Source organism: Myotis nattereri (genome assembly GCF_964212035.1).
Source record: "Myotis nattereri genome assembly, chromosome: 10".
Taxonomy (NCBI): domain Eukaryota; kingdom Metazoa; phylum Chordata; class Mammalia; order Chiroptera; family Vespertilionidae; genus Myotis; species Myotis nattereri.
Window position 1 is genome coordinate 20,439,297 of NC_138085.1, and position 26,837 is coordinate 20,466,133.

The window sequence follows — 26,837 nt, forward strand, 5'->3', positions numbered from 1 at the left end:
AGAAAATTCTTGAAAAACATTATAAGTGTGGTTTTGAACTCTATATCCAGTAGTTTGCTTTCCTCCATTTCTGTCATTTGTGATCTGTTTCTTTGTCTCCACATTTTTTATGCTTCCCTGTGTTGATAGAGTGGCTTTCTGTGCTAGGTGTCCTATAGGGCCCAGTGGCTCAGCCTCCCCAATTACCTGGGGTTGACACTCTTGGTGCACCCCTTTGTGGGCTGTGTGCATAGTCTTGTTGTACTTAAGGATTGATTGTTTAGGTAACACTGGGAGGAATTGACCTCCAGGCCAATTGGCTGTGAGAATCAGCTGTGTTTACGGTGGGAGAACTTCTGTGCTGAAGACACCCTTCTGGGGCAAGACTTGCTTCAATGGGGCTTTGGTGCTCACTGAGTCTGCCCCCTGAGTGTGTCCCTTATGGATCTGAGGAATTGTAATCTGGATGGTCCTAATCTGACCACTGGGTACACTGGCACTTGGATCTAAGGAGGTGCTAACTTAGCCTCTGCCTGAGGCTACCCAGCAGGAGCTACGGAGAGATCTGCAGGTTCCTCTTCCTTGTTTGGGGTTTGGAGGTGCCCAGATGAGGCCCAGCTGTGAAGCAATGCAAGCTGCTGTGGGACCTTGGGCCTTCTTTTGGATGTTCTGGGTCTTTCTGACCCAGCTGCAGTTTGTTAGGTAATTTTAGATCTCAAAGGGCCAGGTCATTCATATGCAAAAGCCTCTGCGCACAGCTTGGGTGGGGTGGGTCGGGGTCTCAGGGAATCAACAGGGTGGAGCAAACAGCTATGGCTGATCCTCAGTCCTACCCTAAGAGACCCCGTTCTCAGTGTCCTGGTAATCGCTGCAAGCACCTCTGAGAGAAAGCCGCCCTCGAGTTTCCACCAATGCTAGACAATCCAGTTTCTCCTTGTATGAGTCTGGGTCCCCAGAGACTCGCCCAGAATTGGAGTCAGGGCCGTTGGGAGCTTGTGCCTCCCTCCTGATTTCAAAAGACACCGGCATCCTCCGTTGCCAGCCCTTTCCGCATGCGCCTCCATACCGCTGTACTTTACTTCCGCACCTCCTGAGTCTCAGTGTCCTTTTCTTTTTCTTTTAGTTGTAGAATTTCCGCTCAGCCAGCCTTCCTGTGGTTCTGGATAATGTCCGTTTTGTCTTTTAGTTGTATTTTTGAAGTGGCTGTGCAAGGCAGCAATTTCCAGTGTTTACCTATACCACCATCTTGGTTTTTCCTGAAATTATTAATTTAAGACTTTTCTTCTTTCCTAATACTATATAGACCAGTGATGGTGAACCTTTTGAGCTCGGTGTGTCAGCATTTTGAAAAACCCTAACTTAACTCTGGTGCCGTGCCATATATAAAAATTTTTTGATATTTGCAACCCTTGTAAAACAAAGACATATTTTTGGTATTTATTTATATATTTAAATGCCATTTAACAAAGAAAAATCAACCAAAAAAATGAGTTCGCATGTCACCTCTGACACGCGTGTCATAGGTTCGCCATCACTGCTATAGACATTTAAAAATACAAATTTCCCTCTACGTACTGCTTTAGCTGCATCCCATAAATTTTGGTATGTTGCACTTTTGTTTTATTCTGTTCGAAATATTTTCTAACTCCCTTTACTATTTCCTTCTTGACCCAGGTGATATTTAGAAATACATAGTCATAATTTATAATTGTTTGTAGATTTCGTTATTTTTCTCCTGTTGTTAATGTTAAATTTTGATTATTGTGGTTGGAGAACACACTTTGTATAGTGTCTGTTATGTAAAAATAATTAAGGATGTCCCTTAGCATATGGTCTCTTCTGGAAAATGTTTCTTACGCATTAAGGAAGAACGTGGATTCTGCTGTTAGCGGGTCTGGTGTTTAGTTAGGTCAATTTGGTAGGTGATGGTGTTCAAATTTTCTGTATACTTGCTCATTTTATGTGCAGTGTTTTTTTTTATGTGTAGTTTTTCTTTCCTTTTTTTGAAAGTGGGTTATTGAAGATCCTAAATTTATTGTTGAATTGCATATCTTAATAACGTTTTTGTTTTGTTTTGGTTTTGGTCTGGTACTCATATAGCGGATCCAGCTGTTTTATAGTTACCATTTGCATGGTCTTTTTCAGTCTCCACTTTCTACCTATTTGTGGCTTTGAATCTATAGTGTCTCTTGATGACAGTGTGTAGGTGAATCTTGCTGTTTTATTTATTCACACAATCTGCCTTTAAGAGTATTTAATTGATTCATATTTAAAGTTATGAATATTGTTGGATTTTCTCCATTTTTACTATTTTTTTTTAAATACACTGAATGGTTTTGGTAACTTTTTTAAAAGTTTTTTTTTTTTTAAAGAATAGTATATTGATTTTTAGAGAGAGAGGAAGACAGAGGGAGAGAGAAACATTGATGTGAGGGCGCAACATTGCCCTAGTGGGGATCGATCTCGCAACCACGGCATGTGCCCTTGACTGGTAATAGAACCGGCAGCTACCTGGTATAGGGGTCCATGCCCAATCCACTGAGCCACACTGACCAGTGTGGGTTAAGTTATTTTCTTTTTCTTTTTTTCATGTATTTTATTGATTGTTTACAGAGAGGAAGGGAGAGAGATAGAGAGTCAGAAACATCGATGGGAAAGAAACATTGATCAGCTGCCTCCTGCACATCTCCTATTGGGGATGTGCCCGCAACCAAGGTACATGCCCTTGACTGGAATCGAATCTGGGACCTTCCAGTCCGCAGGCCGATGCTCTATCCACTGTGCCAAACCAGTTAGGCCATGAAGTTATTTTCTTTATGGTTCCTTTAGGCATTATAATATGTGTCTTATCTACTTCAGATTATTAGTAGTTTAATTCTAGTAAAATATATAGATTTTGTTCTAATATAGATCCATTCTTTCCACTTTTCTTTGCACTGTTATTATTACATCTATATATATAAAAGCCTAAGCAACCATTACTACTGAACGAACAGAAAGACCGTCAACCAGTCACTATGACACGCACTGACCATCAGGGGCCAGATGCAGGAGCTGCCCCCTGGTGGTCAGTGTGCTCCCACAGCCAACTTCTCGTGGCCCCTCCCCCTGGCCAGCCAGGGGTCCCTCCCCCCAGCCTGCCCGCCCCCTGGTAGGTCTCGATCACCAGCCAGGCCAAGGGACCCACCCGTGCACAAATTTGTGCACTAGGTCTCTAGTATGTTTATAAATGTTCTAAACCCAGTAAAACAGGGCTGTTAATATCTTATTTGACCATTTATCTTTTAAAGGAATTAAGAGAAGAAAGGAGAAAAATACATTTAAAGCATCTTAATATTAACCTAAATATTAACATATCTGGTATTCCTCATTTCTTCATATGGATTGTTTCTGCCTGTCATTTTTTTCTACAGTGTAGCTCTAGTCCCTCCTTCACTTTGCCTTTGTGCTCTTTGTAATATTTATTACATCTTTATACAGGGTGGGACAAAAGTAGGTTTAGAATTGTTCATATGGAAAATAATAAGTAAATAATGACTAATAATATAAGAATAAACTGTTTTACATGCAACTGTAAACCTACTTTTGCCCCACTCTGTATATTATAAGCTCAACCAAACAACTTTATAATTATTACTTTGTGAAGTTATCTTTTAAATCAATTAAGGAAGAAGACAGAAATAGATACATTTTTACTGTTTTTTACATTTACTGTACTAGTATAATGACAGTTGCCATTGCTCCTTTTTTCTTATATGGCTTTGGCTTTGAGTTACCATCTGGTATGGCTTCATTTCAGCCTAATGAACTTATGTGGTATTTCTATTTCTCACACGCTGATCTTCCAGCAGTGAGTTTTCTCACTCTTTTTAAATTTGGGATTTATTTATTTCACCTTCATTTTTTTTAAAGGATAATATTACTGCATGCAGAATTTTTGCTTGACAACTTGTTTTGTTTTTCTTTTTAGCTCTTTGATATGTCATCTCATTGCCTACTGGCCTGTGTTCCTTCTGACAAAGATTAAGCTATTAATCTTATTTGATCTTGACCAATAAATAGTGAGTGGTTTTTCTCTTGCTGTTAGGATTTTCTTTTTGATTTGGCTTTTAACAATTTAATTAGATGTGTCTTGGTGTGGATATCTTTGTAATTATCCTACTTGGAGGCTATTGAGCTTTTTAGATGTGTAGATTAATGTTTTTCATCAAAATTTGGTAGTTTTTGGTCATTATTTAAATCTTTTTTCTCTATTTCTCTGTCTCTTCTCCATCTGGGACTCATTTTATATGCACATTTATTTGTTTGAGGGTGTGCCATAGGTCTGTTGAGGTTGTCTGTGTGTCTCCCCCCCCACCCCCCCCACACACACACTTCTTCTTAACCATTGTTCAAGTTCTCTGATTGCCCCCCATTATTTTATAGCTTCTCTTGAGACACTCCAGTGAGATTTTAAATTTGCTATTGAAGTTTTAATTTTCAGGACCTTTTAGGTGTTTTTTCACAGATTCACAGGCTTCAAGGCGCTGGCCGTGAGGAGGAGGAGTCCTGGGAGGCAGCGCGCCTGCTGTGCGGGGTGTGTCTGAGGCTCCTTGAGCCCCAACAGCCCGATATTGTGGTCCCCGTGCCTCCCGGACTCCTCTCTGCTCGCAGCGTCCCCGCAGCCTGACCCCATTTCACCCTCCAGCCTTGGGGACCGGCCTCTCAGGTCCCGCCGCCCAGGTCCCAGCGCTCAGAATGGATATGAACTATGAGGGCGTGGCCATTATCTTCTCTCAGGAGGAATGGGGGCTCCTTGATGAGGCTCAGAGACTTCTGTACTGCGATGTGATGCTGGAAGTGTTTGCACTTGTGTCATCTGTAGGTTGTTGGCATAAAATCGATGGTGATGAGGCCTGTTCTGCTCAGAGTGTATCTATAAAAGGAGAGTCGCAGATCAGGGCTTCTAAAACAACTCCAGCCACCCAGAAGATCCCTCTGTTTTCAGGTACAAGTGAGGCTTGAAGGAGCTGCATTGTACTTGCTAACATGCCCAGACCTGCTAACCAATTGATGTCACAGCGAGCATTTGTGGCTGAAGATATTTCACCTCTACCACCTGGCTCACCTGAAGAGTGTGAATCAGTCACAACCTCTGTGTGCTCAGGGGAAATGTATTCTGTATTCTCACTTGTGCTTGAGAACATTATGATTATTTCAAGCTCTTGACAGGATCTTCCTTCCTTTCTGATTAGGGAATGCATCTGACCCAGGGTTTGTCCAGACCACCCATCCTCAGCTAAGGAGTACTACCACTTTCAGGGGACATTGTGGGTCTCACATTATGCTTTTATGAATTGTTTTACTTTCTAATTCACCAACCTGCAAATTGTTTACTGTCCTCCGTTCTGGTTTACGATCTTTAGTAAACATGTTTTTTCTTTTGTAACTTTTTTTTTTTAATTTCAGTCTCTGGATGATTTGACACAAAAGTGATCTATCATCATGGTGAGATGAACAGATATGGTGGGGTCCCAAACTTTCTGTGCTTTGGAAAGCTATAATAATGTCAGAAAACTCACTCTTTGTCCAATAATGGCTTATTTTATACCACTGACCAAGGCAATGAAAGAAAGTTTGCATAACTTTGTGGTTCCAATTTGCGGCCTGGTGCCTCTAATGTTGGTGAGGTCAGTGGTCCCCCAGAACAGGAGTCCTTTTTTGTGCTTCTATCATTGTTCTCACATTATCCTCTGATGAGTCGTTTTAGGTTCTAATTCACCTACTTACAAACTGGTTGCTGTCCTCTGTTCTGGCTTATGCTCTTTTAGTAAAGGGTGTTTTGCTTTTGTACCTTTAATTTTGTGGGTTATATTCACTGCCTTGGATGATTTGAAGGGATTGTTGTGATCTGTCACATGCAGAGGTAAACAGATATGGTGGGGTCCCAAACTTTCTGTGCTTTGGAAGGCACATAATAATGGCAAAAAATCACTCTTTGTCCAATCTTGGTTTATTTTCTTTGCTAACCAAGTCCTTTAACAAAAATGTGCATGACTTTTTGGTTCCAATTTTGTAGCCTGGTGCGTGTATTATTGGCGAGGTCAATGATCACCCAGAAGAAGAGTCCTTTGTTGTGTTTCTGTGAACAATATGAATTATATTCTCTGTTCATAGTATGTCTTACATACTGCAAAGGAGCCGTGTGCCATGGTGTGTGAAATTTTATAGGCTGGTTTCATTTTTTGTAACACTGAAGTGCAACTAATATTGGGACAAGCACTGTTTTCATAGTGAGTGGAAGAGACATCAGTATAGTGGATGAAAATTACCTCTTCTGAACATTATTCACAAATGACCCGGTCCTGAAGCTTGTTTGTTCTTTTTGTAGCTAAAGTGATTGGTTGCGCTAAGAATCTCATGGTTTTGGGGATTCCCTGGGCCCCGCTATGGTGTTCACCTCAAGTTTATCACAATAGGCAGGAACTGAAAGCTAGAGAAAAGATAATTGTATAATTAGTCCCAGGTTGTGTGTTTTGTGACAGCTTAGCATTCCTGAACATTGTGATGGCAGTAGTCTTCACTTCTGGACAGTATTTGCTGCCACAGAGGCAACAGTGATTCTCTCAAGAAATGAGGAGAGAGATGGTTATGTCTATATAGAGTTGCCATCTTAATTTTCTAACAACAGAGGGATAGTTTTTATTTGGAATCAAAATTAAGGCTTTATCTACTAGGTGTACTGGGTAATAATGGTGGATTTTGTCATTACAGAAAACATGAAAATTTCAAGAGAAATATCAAAAGCGTATGAATTTCATCAACCAGGCCTTTAGTTTTATATATTTTAAAATGTATTTTTATTGATTTTTAGAGAGAAGGGCAGAGGGAGAGAAACATCAATCTCTTACCTCCTGCTTGCCCATCACTGCAGATCCAGACAGGCATGTGCCCTGATCTAGAATCAAACCAATGACCTTTCAGTGAACGTGATCATGCCCAACAGCATAAGACACAGTAGCCATGAGAGTTTATACTTTTATTATTTATTTACCGTTGTATTATTTTCAATACTAACAACTCTAAACCTAGTTTTGCACACCCTGTATTTACCTCTTGCCCTTTTATACTCTTCTGGATTCTCTTCCCTCCATACAGTCATTGATTTACCTCCTCTTATAATAGATTAGTTCATATTTTTCATAATTTTATAGGCAGTAGTATAAGGTGTATAGTTTTTAACAAACTGTGACTTCTTTCTTGCTACACAGGTACTTTTAGAATCAACAGTACTGTTTATGTAAATAGTTAATTTTTTATTGGTAATAATATTGTATTCTATGGATAACCACTTTATCCATTGATCTGCTAATGGTTTCGGTTATTTCCAAATTTGGGGTTTTATAAATAAAACTGCTGGGAATATTGCATTCAAAAAAAAAAAATTCCAGAATTTTCATGTGTTTTTCTATAATTTATATTTCTTAGTACCTTCTTTTGATGTCCATTCATTGTCTTTACACGGATTCTCTTTTGTCTTTTGAACGTATTCATAATAGCCACTTTCAACTCTTTTTCTGCCAAATCCAAAATTTGGGTCTCTCAGGCCCAGATTCTGTTGACCACTTTTTTGCTCTGTGGTCAACATCTCACACACACACACACAAACCATATTTTCCTGTTTCTTTGTATGTCTTATAAATTTTTGTTAACAAGTGGACATTTCAGAGAATATATTATAGCAAATCTGAATTCTGTTCACTCCCTACAAATGTGGTGATTTTGGGTATTTCTGTTTATTTGCTTTTAGTGAATCATGTGGATTAATTCTGTAAAGTCTTTCGCTTTCTTCTCAGTTTTTGGTTCATTTTAAAATTTTTGTTTTTATTTTAAAGCCTGGTTTTCTTAGCCTTGCAATTTGTGTGCCTCAATTTATTTGCCTTTGACCAATTTGCTTTAGCCTTGCGTGTAGGTTAGCTTATTTTAGTTGTCAGCCATATGATTGGTCAGTTTATTAGTTCACTCTGGATTTTACTTCATGCATTTGCAAGGCTTGGTGTTGAGTCAGGAACTAGTAACTCTCTAAGACCTTTCTGGTCTCTGCTGTCAGCCTTTCCCAGGAGCGCAGACCCTGGACCACCAGCAATAAGTAGATCTTATCATTGCCTACTTTTGTTGCCTTCTTCCACAGACCTCCCTGTTAAATTTGTGACTGATCTTCCAGGTCATCTCTTGCTCCCCCAGTATAGAGACCTTAGTCTAGTTGTGATTTTAGTTTTATCTGTTTGCCACTGAGATCTCTCTATTTTGACAATGATTGAAGGCAGGGATGGGGAGTGTCTAGCCCATGGGCTGTATAAGGCCTGCGAAATCATTTGCTCTCGCCCTGCCAAGGCATTAGGGGTGAGTTAATTAAACGTTTAACCAAATACAGCAGGCTAACTTTCAAGTTAATAATTTTATATGGCCCGTGAATGATGTTATAAACGTCCAAGTGGGCCTTGGCAGAGAAAAGGTTCCCCACCCCTGCTGTGAGGCATGGAATTGAATTCCCTGTCCCCCTCTCTCATACCACTTCTACTCCCTGGCACAGTGGGGGTGCAGCTCCGGACTAAAACTGCACAGGCTTCCGTTGCTCTTACTGATGGTCAGTAGATTTTCTTGAATTAAATGTTTCTCAATTTATTTGCCTTTGACCAATTTCTAGAGTCCTTAAGTGGTTGTTTTAACTATTTTATCCACTTCTACCTTTTTTTTCGGGGGGAGAGGATTTGCCGAGCTCCTCATTCTATCATTCAAGAAATCCTGCCTTTAAAACCACATATAGTATTTAATATTATAGAAGGATTCTGTGTTAACTTGGTATTGATCTGCTTGGTCTGCTATAACAACATACCACAGACTGGGTGATTTAAATCAGCGGTTGCCAACCTTTCAAACCTCACGGACCACTGGTTGGCAACTGCTGATTTAAACAACAGAGGTTTATTTTCTGACAGTTCTTGAGGCTTAAAGTTCAAGATTAAAGTGTCAGCAGGTTTGTTTTCTGATGAAGGCTCTCTTTCTGGCTTGCAGACAGCTGCCTTCTCACTGCGTTCTCGTGGCCTTTCCCCTGAGTGTACTCAGAGATTGATTTTTTTATTTCTCCTCCTCTTGCAAGGATACAAGACCTATCAGATTACAACCCCACCCTTATGACCTCATTTAACCTTAATTACATCCTTTAAGGCCCTCTCTCCAAATAGTGAAATTTGGGTGGTAGGGCTTAAGTGTATGAATTTGGGAGAGATACATTTCAGTTCATGACAAACTTCATGGTTCTCAAACCTTGCAACATACTATCCTTGTCTCAAATTGACCTCACACTCTGAGTAAGTAGTTCCATTGTGGATAGGGGTCTCTACAACAGGAATCTATGCAACCAGATAGGTATCATCAGCCTGGGGGTGGGAAACTCTTTACAAATCCCTCAAAGAAATTAAGTGGTTACTAATTTTCACTTATAAATAATACTGCAGTGGACAATCACTTATTGGACACTTGCATCTCTGTGTACTTGTCCTGTCATTGCTTCAGGACAGATATTTAGAGGTAGAGTTTTCAGGTTAAAATCGATACTATATTACTTTCCAGAAAATGTTAACACTTCAAGTATAGGAGTGGAGGCATTTTCTCCATCTGAATCCTGAGGTCACCGTGTTCGCATTCCAGCAGGATGTATTGTGAAGCTCCTTTACTGCTCTTTGCTAGTAAATACTCGCATGTCACTTTGACATGTTAAAACTTTTTCCCCACTTTCTACAGAAAGATCCAGTGTCTAGTGGTAGAAATGAAAGTAAAGAGTTCCTACAGAAATGGTTTTTAGATGGAAATAGTGTTGTGAGTGATACTTCAGAGTCTAGATGAAAGTCTTATTACCTCATGTGAATGGCAGCTTTGTTGTGCGTGAAAGGTTATCATTGGAAAGAACGCTGGCATGGGTTTTTGCTTGGTTCTCAGAAGTGAAGTGTTTAGGTAATTAAATGCTTCAGAGAATGCAATGTGGTTCAAGGACAGACTTTCTCATGCCCAGTCATACATTAGGAAGGTGGGAAATACCATTGGATGTCTTGGGCTAAGGCTTAAGTAAACTTTCTTCTAATTGGTATGTTTCATAATGTTTGTACATTGGACAGGTTTTGAAATAAATTGTTTTACAACTCTGAAGCTCGAAAGAAATATTTAGGATGCAAGAGCATACCTCTTTTTATATAACCCCTCATAAGTTAAAGGTTGTAGTGTATAGTAAATGTGACCGAAAGATCAATTTTTTTTTTTTAGTATATTTTTATTGATTTCAGAGAGGAAGGGAGAGAGAGAGATAGAAACATCAATGATGAGAGAATCATTGATCAGCTGCCTCCTGCACGCCCTCTACTGGGGATCGAGCCTGCAACCCAGGCATATGCCCTTGACCTGAATCAAACCTGTGATCCTTCAGTCCACAGGCTGACACTCTATCCACTGAGCCAGGCCGGCCAGGGCAGAAAGAGCAATTTCTTTCCTGTTCATTCTATTCCATTAAGTTAGTCATGTGCAAAAGTGTCTGGAAATTTGAGCCAACACCTCACATCGCCCTTATTCATATTAACAGTGCTACTCTGAAAGCTACTGTAGCCAGGTTTATTTTTATTCAGAGCTACTGTGATGGAAATTAGATTGTAAAGCTTATCTTGTAAAATGCAGTTACATGTACTTAAACACATTGTATGCGGGAAATGTATTTGTATGTTTTACGTATTTATACGTTCTACCAGTGTAGTAGAGCACGGGACACATATTAATACGTTTTTTAGACCAGCGGTAGAATGTGGGTAACGTATAAATACGTAAACTAAAGTTATCGTAATTTTACTGAACGTTGCCATTTGCGCAAAAAATTAGCAAAAATGGCCCGCGCCACCTGTTAGCGCGCGATAAAAACTACCCGCAAACAATGTGTAAATCAAGAAAGAACTTGAATGAGGTTGTGGCATTCTCTTGCCAAGGCAAAATCATTAAAAGGAAAATAATGATAGGGTTTGAAATGTTATTTCTGAGATTTTTTTTTTCTTCCTAGAAACGGCGACTTGAACATAGTAAAAATGTAAATACGGAAAAACTACGAGCCCCTGTTATTTGTGTACTTGGACATGTGGACACAGGGAAGACAAAAATTCTAGATAAGGTAAGAAAGTGCTGTCATGCATTGATACAACTTTTAAAACGAATGATGACTTATGAAAATTTAATGTAAACCATGGCACATATATGCAGTTCTCTTTACAATAAATACGTTACTACTTCCTTTTTGTGTTTGCTTCCTTTTGCATTTTGAAATACAAACTTGAATCTGCTGTCTTGCCCCAGCTCCGTCACACGCATGTACAGGATGGTGAAGCAGGTGGTATCACCCAGCAAATTGGCGCCACCAATGTTCCCCTTGAAGCTATTAATGAACAGACTAAGATGATTAAAAATGTAAGTATACTGTATCTCATATGTTTTACTCTCTAAAAAGATATAAGCTATTTCAAGCATAGGAAAAAGAACAGAATAGTATAACAGACCTATATGCTCACCATTCATAATTACTATGCCATTTCGTCCTATTTTGCTTCAGATCTTTCTTAAGCAATAAAACATTAGATATTGTAGGACCCATCATATTTCATTTCCTTTCCTTTCCTCTTACTCCAGGAGATCATCACTATTCTGAAGTTAGTATAGCCTTCCCCTCCATGTTTTAACACTTTTACCACCTAGCTCCATGTTTCAAAATTGAGTTCTGCCCTGACCAGTGTGTCTCTCAGTGGTTAGAGTGTTGGCTGTACATTGAAGGGTCTTGGATTCGATTCCTGGTCAAGGGCATGTACCTGGGTTGCAAGTTCGATACCTGGCCCTGGTTGGGGCTCGTGCAGTAGACAACTATTCGATGTGTCTCTCTCTCACATTGAAGTTTCTCCTCCTCCCTCCCTCCCTCCCTTTCACTCTCTCTCTAAAAATCAGTGGGAAAAATATCCTTGGGTGAGGATTAACAACAACAACAAAATTTTGAATTCCCTCCCCCATCAAATTATATATCAGATTAATTACATATATGTATTTTACCTTCCTTATTTTCTCTGTTCTGGAGATATTTTATCTATTTATGCTAATTATAACACAATAAAGATCACATAAGATTAATGTAAAGCTTAATGAATCATGATTAATGCAGACACCCTTTGCATCACCGATGTTAGGAGAACGGAGTCTTGCCAGTTCCCTCAGAAGCACTCTGCCCCTTTCTGGTCAGTCTTTCCCCCTGGAGTAACTTCTAAAGTAACCTCTAGCTTTTATTGTGTTAGTGGTCACAGAATGTTGATATTCCAGTCCCTTCAACCCACCCTATGGATTACTTCTGTAGAGAAACTCTGTTTAATCTACTGCTTTGTTACTAGGTATAGGAAAGACAAAAATAAGCATCTGATACTTGATCAGCTTTCAAATAGTGACCACTTTGGCTTGGTTTTGTATTATAAACTCTTGGATTTAAACATATTTACTGTGTTTTAATCCATTTCAGTTATATCGTGCTGAGATAGTTCCATCTTTGCCCTGTGGTTGGCTCCTGAGCCTTTTTGATACAATTCTGGTGGTCTTGTTGGTCTTTTATTGCATCCAGGCTCTGGTGTACCATGATGTTCCAGGCTTTTCTTATATACGAACTAGAGGCCCGGTGCACAAAAATTTGTGTATTCGGGGCGGTGGGGGGCGGGGGGGCCCCTCAGCCCGGCCTGTGCCCTCTCACAGTCTGGGACCCCTCGGGGAATGACCACCTGCTGGCTTAGGCCTGCTCCTCGGGGGGATTGGGCCTAAGCTGGCAGTCAGACATCCCTCTGGCAGCCCGGCAGTCCTCGGGGGATGTCCACTTGCCAGCGGGGAGCAGACCTAAGCTGCAGTCGGACATCCTTAGCACTGCTGAGGAGGCAGGAGAGGCTCCCACCACCACCGCTGTACTGGCAGCCATCAGCCTGGCTGTGGCTGAGCAGAGCTCCCCATGTGGGAGCGCCCTGACCACCAGAGGGCAGCTCCTGCATTGAGCGTCTGCCACCTGGTGGTCAGTGTGTGTCATAGTGACCAGTTATTCCCAGTCTTTCTGCTGTTAGGGTCACTTTGCATGTTACCCGTTTACTATATAGGATAGAAGCCTGGTGCACAGGTGGGGGCCGGCTGGTTTGCCCTGAAGGGTGTCCTGGATCAGGGTGGGGGTCCCCACTGGGGTGCCTGGCCAGCCTGGATGAGGGGCTGATGGCTATTTTCAGGCTGCCTGCACCCCCTTTAGGGTGGGGTTCCCCACTGGGGTGCCTGGCCAGTCTGGATGAGGGGCTGAAGGCTGTTTTCAGGCTGGCCAAGCCGGCGACAAGCTCCCAGCCTCTCCTTTTTTTCTTTTTTCTTTTTATTCTGGGATTTATTTACCTTCTATAATTGAAACTTTGTTGCCACTCCAGCTTCGAGGCCACGGCCTGCTGAAAGCAGGTATCTGGGGTTTGTTCAGCTTCTATAATTGCAGCTTAGAGTGGAGCTCAGAGCCTGGCCGCCACAGGGAGGAAGCTTGGCTTCCTCCATCACTGGAGCAAGCAAGCCTCCTGCTCGCTTCAGCTGCGTGGCTGCTGGCCGCCATCTTGGTTGGGTTAATTTGCATATCCTGCTGATTAGCTAATGGGAAGCGTAGCGGAGGAATGGTCAATTACCATGTTTGTCTATTATTAGATTAGATAACTCTGTCTGGACCTGCAACTGCGCCTTGTAAATAATTCCCCAGTTCCATTGTCACAGAGCAGGTCAAACTGGTAAATTTAGAACTGAGAAGCAATAAGTAACAGAAACACACAGCACATATTATTACTTGTCAGTGTCATCTCTCTTTGTCCCTGAATTGGTCTTCATTTAGTGTGTAGTCTGTCTCTTCAGTGTTGGTTCTGTGTGCTTGTGTTTTATGAAGCTTGCTTTCTGGTAGATTCTTACAAGTAACATGGTCTTTCTTCATTTTGGTGTTGCTTCTGGGTCAGTTTCCAGTTGTGGAGTCTTTCTTCAGTGTGTGCTTGAAAATCTGTAGTTTAGGACAGTTTTCTTGAATTATAGTTTTTCAAATTTGTAATTTACTTTTGTGATATTTTACCTGATATTTCTGTCATTGGGGAATTTATTCCACCAATTTTCAAAATACATTTAACCCTTTGCGGTCGTATTAAATTTGGACATGGGTGTTGTACTGGTCGGAATTAATTTCCATTGAAAGAGCAGTGATACATAACATGCAAGATTATGAAGGATAAACAAGATTTATTAATTCTTTTTTGGAACTACGTCACTACTAGTAGAATCACTACAAACGTTATCACTTTCTACGTCAGAGTCAGTATTCAAGGTGCCAAAATAAAACTCTTCATCGTTACTTTCAGATTCGCAGTACACTTCTTTCGGTAACTTTCTTTTGCCATTTTGGAGTATTATTTTGAAATATCTTAATAAGCGAGAATGCCTAATTACAGTTAAATGTAATTTGTAAAGCTTTATTTGAAATTCTGCGAAGTATCTCCAAAGCTTGTCGATTTCTTCACTCTCAAAAGGCGAATGACTCGCCACGGTGTTTTGCATGGTGAGTGTGGAACGACCGCGTTTGTTTATATTGAGTTTCGATATCTCCGATTTGTTGGGGCAATGTTTTGGTTCGTGACAAGGTCGCTTAGACACTTAAGAGCTTTCAGAGAAATTATAAACTGATATATGAATGAATAGAGTTAAGATTTGTACGGTTCCTTGCTGTGGTGGCTGAGAGCAGACATACGACCGGAATGGTAAAAAAGCTTTGGTGGCTGAGAGTAGACAAACGACCGCAAAAGGTTAATAGCTTATTCCACCAGGTGCCAGGACTTGAAATCTGGTGTTATATTGGGACATAGTTGAAGAGCATGACCTTTATTAGGCCTGTATTAAAGTTCTCCGGATAATGTTCATATGACAGTTATGAATGTTTGCATTCCAGATGCTGAAGTGGAAATGATTATGGTGCTCAGTGAATGTTGATTCAGGATCACCAGGATGCAAATGTGAAATGTTTTACATTTGAATCATTCTTTTAAACTGGGTCAGGAGATAAGATTTTGAAAAAATCATTTGAAGATTGTCAACAAGTATAGATAAAGTAAAAACTGTTTTGTGTGTGAGAGAGATTTATTGGTCAGTGCTACTCTTTAGCTTAAACAGCGGTTCTCAACCTGTGGGTCGCGACCCCTTTGGCAGTCGAACGACCATAGGGGTCGCCTAAGACCATTGGAAAACACATATATAATTATATATTGTTTTTGTGATTAGTCACAAAGCTTTAATTATGTTCAATTTGTAACAATGAAATTGCGGGTCACCACGACATGAGGAACTGTATTAAAGGGTCGCGGCATTAGGAAGGTTGAGAACCACTGGCTTAAGAGAATGTCCCTCTCAAGCCTGTTGTACTGCTTCCCTTCATTTATTGTTTACTATTTTAGGTTGATGTGGTACATTTTCTTCAGCACATACTTGGGATATTTTTCAGAGTTTAGAATTGCTTTAAAATTGGACCAGAGAAATTTTCTAGACTTCGAGAACCTCTTTTTACGTGTCAGCTTTTTTATAGTCACTCTCAGATGATCACTCTGTCATTTATTGCTAATACTCTGTTCAGGGAATATTAACAAAGGGAATGTCTTCTTCCCTTTTTTTTTGTTTTTGTTTGTTAATCCTCACCTGAGGATATTTTTTCCATTGATCTTTTAGAGACGGGGAAGGGAGAGAGAGAGAGAGAAACATTTATTTGAGAAATATCTATCAGTTGCCTCCCACACATGCCCTGAACGGGAATCGAACCTGCAACCTGCCACCTTTTCGTGTATTGGACGATGCTCTCTCTAACCACTAAGACACCGGCCAGGGTGGGAATATTTACTCGTTTCCATTTGTTCTGCAAAACCCCTTTTGATACTATTGAAAATATTAACTGTTATGCTTTGCTGGTCGACTCACTGTTTTCAAAATAGTTCATTTAGAAAAGGAAGTGGTGATAGTTTCGAGTGTTCACGGTGAGCTAGTTGTTTGTAAATACGCTGGTGCTATTTTGGCTTCCCTGAGCTCTCCCTCTTCCCCATCTTTCCAGTTTGACCGAGAGAACCTGCGGATCCCAGGAATGCTGATTATTGACACCCCTGGCCATGAGTCCTTCAGGTGAGCGCACCGGGATTCTTTGTCCACAAGCAAACTGCTGGAAACCGTGAGTCTGAAGGTCCAGTCAGTGAAGTCTGCGCCTTCTGAATCGTTGGGTATACTTTGAGATTTGGGGTTTCTACTGCAGTTCTCTAGCTACTTATCTCTGATAACTACCAGTCCTCCTCTGAGCCTCACTAATTTTATTTGGATACTTGTTTTTAGTTGTTTTTTAGTTTTAATTTTTTATTTTAATCCTCACCCAAAGACAGTTTTCCCATTGATTTCTAGAGACAATAAAAGGGAGGAAGGAGAGGGGCGGAGAGAGAGACACACACATCGATGGATTGCCTCCCACATTCACCCCTACTAGGGCTGGGGAACCTGCAACCGAGGTACATGCCCTTGGCCTAGAATTGAAACATAGACCCTTTGGTCCACGGGCCGATTCTCTAACCACGGGGCAACCTGGCCAGGGCTACACACTAGTTTTTACAGAGAGAAGCCTTTCTACTTGGAAGAACAAGCCCTGTCACACTCCTGGTCTGTCTCCTGTGAGGCCCATTGCAGGTGGGACTTTCCCTTGTAGCCTCTTGGCCGTATTCCTTAGCACACAAAAACCCTCGTCAGTAAAATTGGCAGAAATATTGGATTTACTTTGGCAATTAACTCATTCCAGCTGGTGTCAGGTATGTGTTTGGAAAGTGAAGGGCTAATGAATGGCACTTGAATTTAATGCATGTACTTCATTTTGTTCTTTTGTTTAGGTTTTACAAAAAAATTAAAATTTTAAGTTTTTTTAAGTAAAATTTTATTTCAAGATTTCTACTTATGCATCTTTTTCCTTCCTTTCAACAGTAATCTGAGAAACAGAGGCAGCTCTCTTTGTGATATTGCTATTTTAGTTGTTGATATCATGCATGGTTTGGAGCCCCAGACAATTGAATCTATTAACCTTCTGAAATCTAAAAAATGTCCCTTCATTGTTGCACTCAATAAGGTAAGCTCTGCTTCTGAAAAATTAAATTGTGAAAATATGCTTCTGCCTTAGCTGGTTTGGCTCAGTGGATAGAGCATTGGCCTGTGGACTGAAATGTCCCAGGTTCGAATCTGGTCAAGGGCACATGCCTGGGTTACGGGCTCAATTCCCAGTGGGGGGTGTGCAGGAGGCAGCCCATCAATGATTCTCTCTCATCATTGATGTTTCTATCTCTCTCCCTCTCCCTTCCTCTCTGAAATCAACAAACATATAATTAAAAAATGCTTCTTTAATTTTAGTACTAGAGGCCGGGCACATGAAATTCGTATGCGGGCGGTTCCTAGGCCTGGCCTGCAATCAGGGACATCTTGCCGGCCCCGCCCCCTGCCGCCATCCACCCCTGGTTCCCTGTTCGCCATTGGGTGATCAGTGCCTGACGGCCGGGGGAAGAGACTGAGAGGTAGTCAGTGCGCCTCATAGTGACTGGTCCAGCAGTCATTCTGGTCATTCTGCTGTTAGGGTTAATTTGCATATTACCCTTTTATTGTATAGGATAGAGGCCTGGTGCACGGGTCGGGGCTGGCTGGCCTGCCCTGAAGGCAGTCCTGGATCGGGCTGGCAGGGGTTCCCCCCTGGGGGGCGGGGTCGGCCTAGGCGAGGGGCCACCAGGGGTTTGTAGGCCGGCCATGCCCCTGGCTTTGTCAGGAAGGACATCTGGAAGACATCGGTCTATCCGGTCTAATTAGCATATTACCCTTTTATAGACTAGTGGCCCGGTGCACAAAATTCGTGCACATTGAAAGGGAATTAATTAGAGGAAATATTTTAATGTTGCTATTTGCCCTTTCTCTATAATAAAAGTGTGAGAGATAAAAGGAAATGAGTACAATGTATATGAAAATAATGCATAATTTTATTAATAAACAATAATAAAATGATATAACAAAAAACTCATGATGTAAAAACAACACTGATGCAAATAATGACTGATAAAGTGATTAAACTTATTCTAATATCTCCCTGTATACCACATTAAGAGTAAAAACACTTTCAGAGTGCTTGACTAATTTCTCTTGGGATAAAGTATTTACAACTTTAACTTTAACATCACACGCTCTTCGAACTCGATAGAAAGCAACATATAACTGACCATGTGCAAAAACGGGTTCAGGTAGGAATATTCCTACTCTGTCTAGAGTTTGTCCTTGTGATCTCCCAGCGGAAGGGCTGGTTGGGGGCGTGACTGATGCCTGATGGGCAGCAGTCGCCCTGCCAGTGCTGGATCTCCTGGCGGGAGTGCTGGTTGGGGGCGTGACTGATGGCTGACAGGCAGCAGTCACCCCGCCAGTCCGGATCTCCCGTCGGGAGGCGTGACTGATGGCTCATGGGCAGCAGTCGCCCCGCCAGCCCGGATCTCCCGGCGGGAGGGCCGGTTGGGGGCGTGACAGCTGGCGGACCACCAGGGTCACGCCCGCGAGCCCTGGGTTGGGTCGCACAGGGGTTGCCTGCCATCCAGGTCACAGATAGCAGGCCCAGATGGCGGCGGGGCAGGCAGAATGGCACTGTCCCATCCTGCCTGCAGCATGCAAATTAGCCGCCATCTTGGCTGGCAGTTAATTTGCATATCGCCCTGATTAGCCAATGGGAAGGGTAGCGGAGTGACACTAATTACCATGTTTCTCTTTTATTAGATAGGATAACTTTCATATAATCTACTCATGGTAAGTTCAAAATGAATGACAAATTTACACACACACACACATAACCACCACCATTCACAATATAGACCATTTTTGTATTCCCAGAACATTCCCTCATGTTCTTCTACAGTTAGCCTGCCCCCATCTCCAACTCCAAGCAGAGACTGATCTGCCACTATAGACTAGTCTACCTGTTTTAGAAATTCATGTTAAAGGAAATGTACACTGTGTAATCTTTCCAGTCTGGCATTTTTCATTATTCATATTACAATAGGATTATCCATGTATTTGCATATCTCATAGGTTGTTCCTTTTTATTTCTGAGTAACATTTTATTATCTGAATAATACCACATTTTATTTCCCTGTTGAGGGACATTTAGATTAGTTCTATTTTAGGTTACTTATTAATGAAGCAGCTGCGAACATTTGTACACAAGAATTGCTGGGTCATATGGTATATGTATGTTCAACTTTGTGAGAAAATGACACATTTTTCCCAAAGGGACGTACCGGTTGTTTTACATTTTAGCCCACAGTGCTTAAGAGCTCCAGTTCTTGCACGCTGTTGCTGACTTGTAGCCATCCTAATAAGTGTGGAGTGCTAATCTGTATTTCCATGATGACTGATGGCATCAAGCATCTTTTCCTGTGCTTATTTGCCACCTCTCTCTTTGTGAAGTATCTATTTAAGATCCTTTGCTCATTTTTTATCAGTGTTGTTTTAGTGTTGAAATTTTTTTGCTGTTATTAATCTTCACCAGAAGATATTTTTTCCATTGATTTTCAGAGAAGGAGGGAGGAAGAGAGGGAGAGAAGGTGGAGGGAGGGGGAGAGAAAAAGAGAGAGAGACACATTGACTGCTTGTCTTCCATGGTACACAACACCGATATGTGCCCTTCAGTGTTCCAGCGCTGTCACTCTAACCATTGAACCACACCAGTCAGGGGTTGTATTGCATTTTAAGAGTTTCTTACATATTGTTGCTATAATTCCTTGGTCAGTTATGGGTACTGCAGGTAACTCTTGTAGTCAGGACTTGGCGTTTTCTTGTTTGTTTTTTTCATTTTCTTTACCATGTGTTTTGAGTAAAGATTTCTGATTTTGACAAAATCTATTTTTAATTTTTTTATATTTTAGAGAGAGGAAGGGAGAGAGAAAGAGAAAAACATCCATCGGTTGCCTCCTACATGCTCCCAGGGGATCAAACCTGCAATCTTTGTATGTGCCCTGACTGGCGATTGAACCTTCACCTTTTGGTGTACTGTACCATGCTCCAACCAACTGAGCCAGTTTGCCAGGGCTTGACAAAATCTAATTTATGAGAAATTCTCTTATAATTTGTGTTTTTTGTATTCTATATAAATAGTGTTACCCTAGCCGGGTTGGCCAATTTGAGCAATAGAATAATTAAAATGGGCTATTCTCTGAGATTGGGAATAATTACTTTTTATTTTCAATTTTTTTGGTATATAATTTTCCTGATGATGGTATTTGCTGTAATTGATCCTTGTTCCTGTCTGCTAGTGATACAAAGCCATTTTGGAATTGTGACAGTGTGGTGGTGGTGCTGGGTCATTCTGGGATCTCATCTTTGCAAACAGATGGCCACCTCTCAGGACTTAGCGGTTTCTAATTTAGGAGGGGATGCAGGTTGTCAGGGGCTTTGGGTGCAATAAAATAATGAGTAATTCACAAAAATACGGGTAATTTTCTGGAGCATTTATTAACCTTTTGAAGTGTTTTCTGTGAAAAACTCTTCCAGATTGATAGGCTGTATGATTGGAAAAAAAGCCCCGAGTCCGATGTGGCGGCCACTTTGAAGAAGCAGAAAAAGAACACGAAGGATGAATTTGAGGAGCGAGCAAAGGCTGTTATAGTGGAATTCGCACAGCAGGTAAGGACGCTGTGCGCTCACTGGGACGAGCCTGCAGCGTGGAGCGGCCTTTTCTTTCATGGCCTTGTCTGCCACTAATTCTGGTTCTCTTCCCCTGTTCCTGGCACTTGATGACTTTTATTTTTCCCCCTTAGACACTTTCCTTTGTAAATCAGAAAGTGCATATTTCACAGATCTCTAGGTAGTTTTAATGTTTAAATTTTAAAAACTGAGTTAACTTGGGAAGAAACTTTTTCTGAAACATAATGAATGCCTCAGGATATGCATGACCTTTCCTTGAGTGTTTCTGACGAGTTGCAGGATTAGCCATTTGCTCATTCAGCTTCTAGTTGGGTTAAGCATTCCTGTTCTGGACGGCCCTCCACAGCTTGGCCTTGTGGGTGATTTTGCACTTTATGTCTTTAGGGTTTGAATGCGGCTTTGTTTTATGAGAATAAAGATCCCCGCACTTTTGTGTCCTTGGTACCTACCTCTGCACATACTGGTGATGGAATGGGAAGCCTCATCTACCTTCTCGTCGAGTTGACGCAGACCATGCTGAGCAAGAGGCTAGCCCACTGTGAAGAGCTGAGGGCACAGGTGATGGAGGTAAGGTTGCCTGGCAGGTGATCATTTTTTTGTTTTGTTTTTATTTTTAATAGTAGGTTCCTGGGTGGGGATATTTACTGCTGTTAAATTTAATCGGCGTGGCGCGTTGTAGCTTATACTTCTTTGCAACCATGTCTCTTAGGTTAAGGCTCTCCCAGGAATGGGCACCACTATAGATGTGATATTGATCAATGGACGTTTGAAGGAAGGAGATACAATTATTGTTCCCGGAGTGGAAGGGCCCATCGTAACTCAGATCCGAGGCCTCCTGTTGCCTCCACCTATGAAGGAGTTAAGAGTGAAGGTAAGGCGTGGTGATCAGCAGTGACCTGTGGGGACTTTTCGTGTTGGGAAACTGCTGAGGTCTCTTCCTCATTTTGAGTGCTGCTTGGCTCACTACGCACATGCACACGCACACACACCCCCCTTCCCCACTTTATGTTAGAGGTCTTCATATAGGAGGGACCAGAATCTTCTTATTCGCCAACTAAGCTCTTGATAAAAACTAAAGCACACTGCTAAGTAATTTTTCATCACCACTTTTATTGTTAAATAAGACATTCATACAGAAAAGTACACAGAACATAGAAAAGTTGAGTAAGTTTTTAGGAAGCAGACAACCAGATCAAGGACAAGAGGGCTGCTGACACCCGGAAGCCTTCTGTGTGCCTCTCCTGGACTCAGCTCCCTCTGCCCCAGAGGGGACCGTGCTTCCATTGTCATGATAGTAACGAGTACCCTTGCTCTCTAACTTACAGCCTCCATACCTGAGGATGCGCTCTTAAAAAGTGCAGACTTTCTATGCACCGTGTCATTCTCATTTTCCCTTTGTATCCTGCTGCTTTCAGTCAAAAAATAAAGATTTATGGGTGTTGCTGCACTGTGGTTCCCCTTAGCTGTGTGTGGTGGGCCATTGCACAAGTACATTGCGGTCAGTTTGTTCTCCTGGTAACGGAGAGCGCAGGCTGGCTCCAGTTGTACATTTCACTGCCAACACCCATGAACATGGCGTATTGTCTCCTGGGTGGTTGCACAGGTTTCTCCAGGGCGTGTATAGGAGTGAAGGGCGGACTCATTGCTTAGGCTTAGCTCCACCTTCAGTAGGGGAGGCCAGTGTCCACAGTGAGTGTGATGTTGCCTCCCACCTGTGTCCATTACTCACATCTTTCAGCTCTCGATGCTGATTCTTCTGTTTTTCCCATTCTGGTGGCTGTGTAGCTCTTTGCTGTTCCAGGTCGGACTTGCCTGATTGAAACATCGTGGCCATTATTTTGTTTATAGCCATTTGAATTTCTTTGTGAAATGCCTATTGTGTCCTGGCATTGTTTCTCCTTAGCACATTTCCGAGTTGTTTAGTAGTCAGGGTATCAGGCTGATTGGTAGGTAGCTAGTGCATCATTTTTTCCTATTCCGTAACTTTTTTTTTACTCTTTTTCTGGCAGCTTGAGAAACAGAACTACTTAATTTACTGTCGATTTTATCAAGCTTTTGTGTATTGCTTTTTGTGTCTAGTTTAAGAAATCTTTACCCCAAGATCATGGAAATACTGTCTCTCCCGTCATCTCCTGGTGAGCACCTTCCCGATGGTTGTGGTAACATGCTTTGGTCTCTGCAGAACCAGTATGAGAAGCACAAAGAGGTGGAAGCAGCTCAGGGCGTGAAGATTCTCGGCAAAGACCTGGAGAAGACGCTGGCTGGCTTACCCCTGCTGGTGGCGCACAAGGAGGATGAGATTCCGGTGCTTAAAGTAAGTGGTTTTCCTCTGGAGCCACCTGACCTGTCGTGGGGCTGAGGGGTTCGCGCTAGGAATGGCGAGGGAAGCCTTAGGTCATGGCATCTTAGCGAACAGTTGACACTTTTTAAAAAATTACTCCAGTTTAAAAAAAATCCCCCCCCCCATTACTTTAGTTCGTATAATCATATGAATTGGCATAAGTAATACTTATGTGCCCTACATTCTAAAATACACATTTCACTTAAATAAAAAATAAGTCCAGAAGTTGTTTTAATTTAGATGCCCGAGTATGTGGGCAGAACTAGGTCCTGGGAGTCAGTCAAAGCGCCGTGCCTGTTTGTAGGAGCAGATGCCGCATGAGCCCAGCAGCTTCACAAACGCGAATTGTGAGCCATAGGTTATACCACTGTGCTCAGCCCACGGCTGGTCTGGTGAGCTGGGCCCAGCAATCACTCTTCGGGCTGTACCAGGCCCAGGGAAGGGAGAAGAGGGCGGGCATGCCTCGTCGGCCAGTCCCAGGTTGGCATGGACACCTGCATCTTCTTGGCATCAACATGATTGTTTTACTTAGAATCGCCTCACCTTCAGAGGAGCAGTGACGGAGGACAGGGCTGCGAGATTAGGGTAATTTCAAAATTGAGATAGTTGAGCTGAGACGTTGGACTATTTCGTTCCTCTCACCGCTCTGCCTTATTTGCCAAGTTGAGCAGAGGTTAAGCATATTTCAGTGTTAGTAAACCCCACACGGCGAAGCGAGGTGGGACACAGCTCAAATGTGGCCCCAGAGCCCTCCACGCCTGCTCAGGCTCTGCAGTGCCGGCTCCTGTAGGCCTTGGTTTTGTGTTTGCAGAAGAATACTCTAGGCTGCTGCTGGTGGAGTTGTATGTACAGCCATGTAAATTCCAATTTCTTCTTCAGGATGAATTGATCCATGAGCTAAAGCAGACACTAAATGCTATCAAATTAGAAGAAAAAGGAGTCTATGTGCAGGCGTCGACACTGGGCTCTTTGGAAGCTCTACTGGAGTTCCTGAGGACGTCAGAAGTGCCGGTAAGTAACCAAGCGCGGCTACAGTCCGTGGTGGATGGTGGTGGGCTGCTTCTGCCACGTGGTCAGGTAACGTGCGGACACCCTGTCTCCAGTACGCAGGAATCAACATCGGCCCCGTCCATAAGAAAGACGTCATGAAGGCCTCGGTGATGTTGGAGCATGACCCCCAGTGAGTACCCGCCCTCCTGCCGGAGGCTTCGCCCGTGATTTCTGTGCACCTCTTTGGGGTGTGCGCCGTTCTCATTGTCTCTCCTGTTCTGACTTCCAGGTACGCAGTCATTTTGGCCTTTGATGTGAGAATCGAACGGGATGCACAAGAAATGGCTGATAGTTTAGGAGTTAGAATTTTTAGTGCAGAAATTATTTATCATTTATTTGATGCCTTTACAAAATATAGACAAGACTACAAGAAACAGAAACAAGAGGAATTTAAGTAAGTTGGTGATTTTCCCTACTTTGGTCTTTGATGAAGTTGACTATTGGAGAATTGCCTAACAGCAGGAAGGTGTGGACGGCAGAAGCATGGTGTCTGCCGGAGGCTGTACCTGCAGTGCTGTAACCCGTGGCCCCGTCCCCACCCCCTCCCAACCGTGTGGGGACAAATCCTCAGGAGCCTTCCTGGCTTACGTTTTGGTTTCCATTTTCAGTTTGGCAAATGGAAGTCTCTTTCATGGGGGTAGCTGCTCCATTTGGGGACTGTCTTCCTCCTCTGGGATTGCCGGGAATGGGGAACCTAGGAACTGAAATGAGGGAGGCATTCCAGGGAGCAAAGCTTGGGCCTGCAGCCGACCTGACCAGGAGCTCAGTGTAAGAGGCGCTCGCAGGAGCTAGAGTCAGCAGTGCCCCTGACACTCCCTTCCTCTGGGAGTTCAGGGGAGAGACAAGCAATGAACACACGAGAAGTGGGGAGAAGTGCTAAAAAGCAAAACAGAGCAGGGGCGGGCCCAGATGAGGAGAGCTGGGAGGCAGCTCACCTCTGAGATCTAGGCTACGATCCAGCCACCCAGACACGAGTGAGGACAGCGCTGGGCAGTGGCCCACACAGAAACCCTTGGAGGGATGAGTTCAGAGGAGTCGGCAGGACCCAGAGCACGTGGGACCCTGTGCATAGGATGGATTTTGGAGTCAGGGATGAGGGCCCATCAGGAGGCTCCCATAGTCCAAGCCAGACACCACAAAGGCTCAGAGCAGAGTCGCCCTCGGAGTGATGACTCAATCGGGCATAGTCTCAAAGCTCAGACTGTAAGGATTTAGACCAGCTGGGCAAACTACGGCCCGTTTGAAATGAATAAAACTAAAAAAAAAAAAAAAAAAAGACCGTACCCTTTTATGTAATGATGTTTACTTTGAATGTATATTAGTTCACACAAACACTCCATCCATGCTTTTGTTCCGGCCCTCCGGTCCAGTTTAAGAACCCATTGTGGCCCTCGAGTCAAAAAGTTTGCCCACCCCTGATTTAGACTGAAATGTGTTCACTGTAGATAGTGAAACCTGACGTGAGAAGGCTTAAGACATAAGACGCTGTGAAAGCACTTGAAGCTTTGCTTCATGAGCAGGGAAATGCTTTTGGATCGTCTGATCTGGGAGCATGCCAGAGAAGAGGATGTGGTTTGATGCCTGCAGGTCCCCAGAACAGCCTTCATGTGGGCCATGCGCCACCCTGAGAGTAGCTCCCACCGAGGTTCCAAGACCTGAGTGCCGTCTGTAGCTCAAGCCTTTCAGTCTGGGCACCAGATGCTCCTTGGGGCAGTTTCTCCGAGACCTGATGGGCAGGGGAGGGTGAGGAGAGGAAGGAACCACAGAAAGTGGCTGTGGACTGAGCACACCCCCGGGTAGCACAGTGTCCCTGCTGCCTGCAGGAGTCTGGGGAAACAGCCTTGTGTTCACCTGTACTTGCTTTTTAGTTTAAGTGATTGTACTTTAAAGTCCTTGGTTTTTTTCTTTCAGGCACATAGCAGTATTTCCCTGCAAGATGAAAATCCTCCCTCAGTATATTTTCAATTCCCGAGACCCCATCGTGATGGGCGTGACGGTGGAAGCAGGTCAGGTGAAACAAGGGACCCCCATGTGTGTCCCCAGCAAAAATGTAAGTGCCAGCTGTACTTTAAGAACAATGTGCTATCTCTTAAGCAGTAAATGGGAGTCCAGAAATGGTGACAAAAGACTTATACCAAGCAGAGCTTGTCGCCTTGTGTAATTTAGACTGCAGTCTTGCTGAATGTCAGCATTCCTTAGTCAATCTTGGTTACTAGCACCAGTGCATCAGTTATGAAGACTGCAATTTACAGCCCTTTCACATTTCACTAATTGCCCACCTACTGGCTTGGTCCCGGATCCCTTCGTGTGCACTGCCTTTGGCTGGTGGGTGTTTCAGTCTTCATCGGGAATAGCCCATCCTTCCTGAAGAGGCCAGACCATTGCTTCCCAGGGCATTTCTCCACTTGGATTTGTCTGGTTTCGTGACAAAGGAAAGGATCCTGCATGTCCAGGTGCTTGTTGTCAGTGACCCGATTGCTGGGGGAGCTGTGTGTTGCCAGCTCAGCCTCTCCATTAGAGACACACCTTTCCCCTTTGTAATTAATTACTAGGTGGTCTGTGGGGTACTTTGAGTCCCTATGATCTCCTATTCCTCAGCCTTTATCCCAGAAGCAAACATTACATAAATAGTTGCAAAATTGTGATTCTA

The 26,837-nt window shown here is 42.8% G+C and overlaps 1 protein-coding gene across 2 annotated transcripts in view; it reads left to right on the top strand.

Moving 5' to 3' along the window:
* The window catches only part of EIF5B (eukaryotic translation initiation factor 5B), a 64,016-nt gene that overhangs the window by 34,433 nt on the left and 2,746 nt on the right, over nt 1–26,837 (top strand). For both annotated transcript variants that reach the window (XM_081100518.1, XM_081100519.1), the window contains exons 11-22: nt 11,057–11,164; nt 11,347–11,457; nt 16,154–16,221; nt 17,059–17,200; nt 20,644–20,775; nt 21,181–21,363; nt 21,506–21,667; nt 22,979–23,110; nt 24,017–24,148; nt 24,241–24,317; nt 24,417–24,581; nt 26,099–26,237. In XM_081100518.1, coding sequence (XP_080956644.1) covers nt 11,057–11,164; nt 11,347–11,457; nt 16,154–16,221; nt 17,059–17,200; nt 20,644–20,775; nt 21,181–21,363; nt 21,506–21,667; nt 22,979–23,110; nt 24,017–24,148; nt 24,241–24,317; nt 24,417–24,581; nt 26,099–26,237 — 1,551 coding nt within the window. The remainder of the gene's footprint in view (nt 1–11,056; nt 11,165–11,346; nt 11,458–16,153; nt 16,222–17,058; nt 17,201–20,643; nt 20,776–21,180; nt 21,364–21,505; nt 21,668–22,978; nt 23,111–24,016; nt 24,149–24,240; nt 24,318–24,416; nt 24,582–26,098; nt 26,238–26,837) is intronic.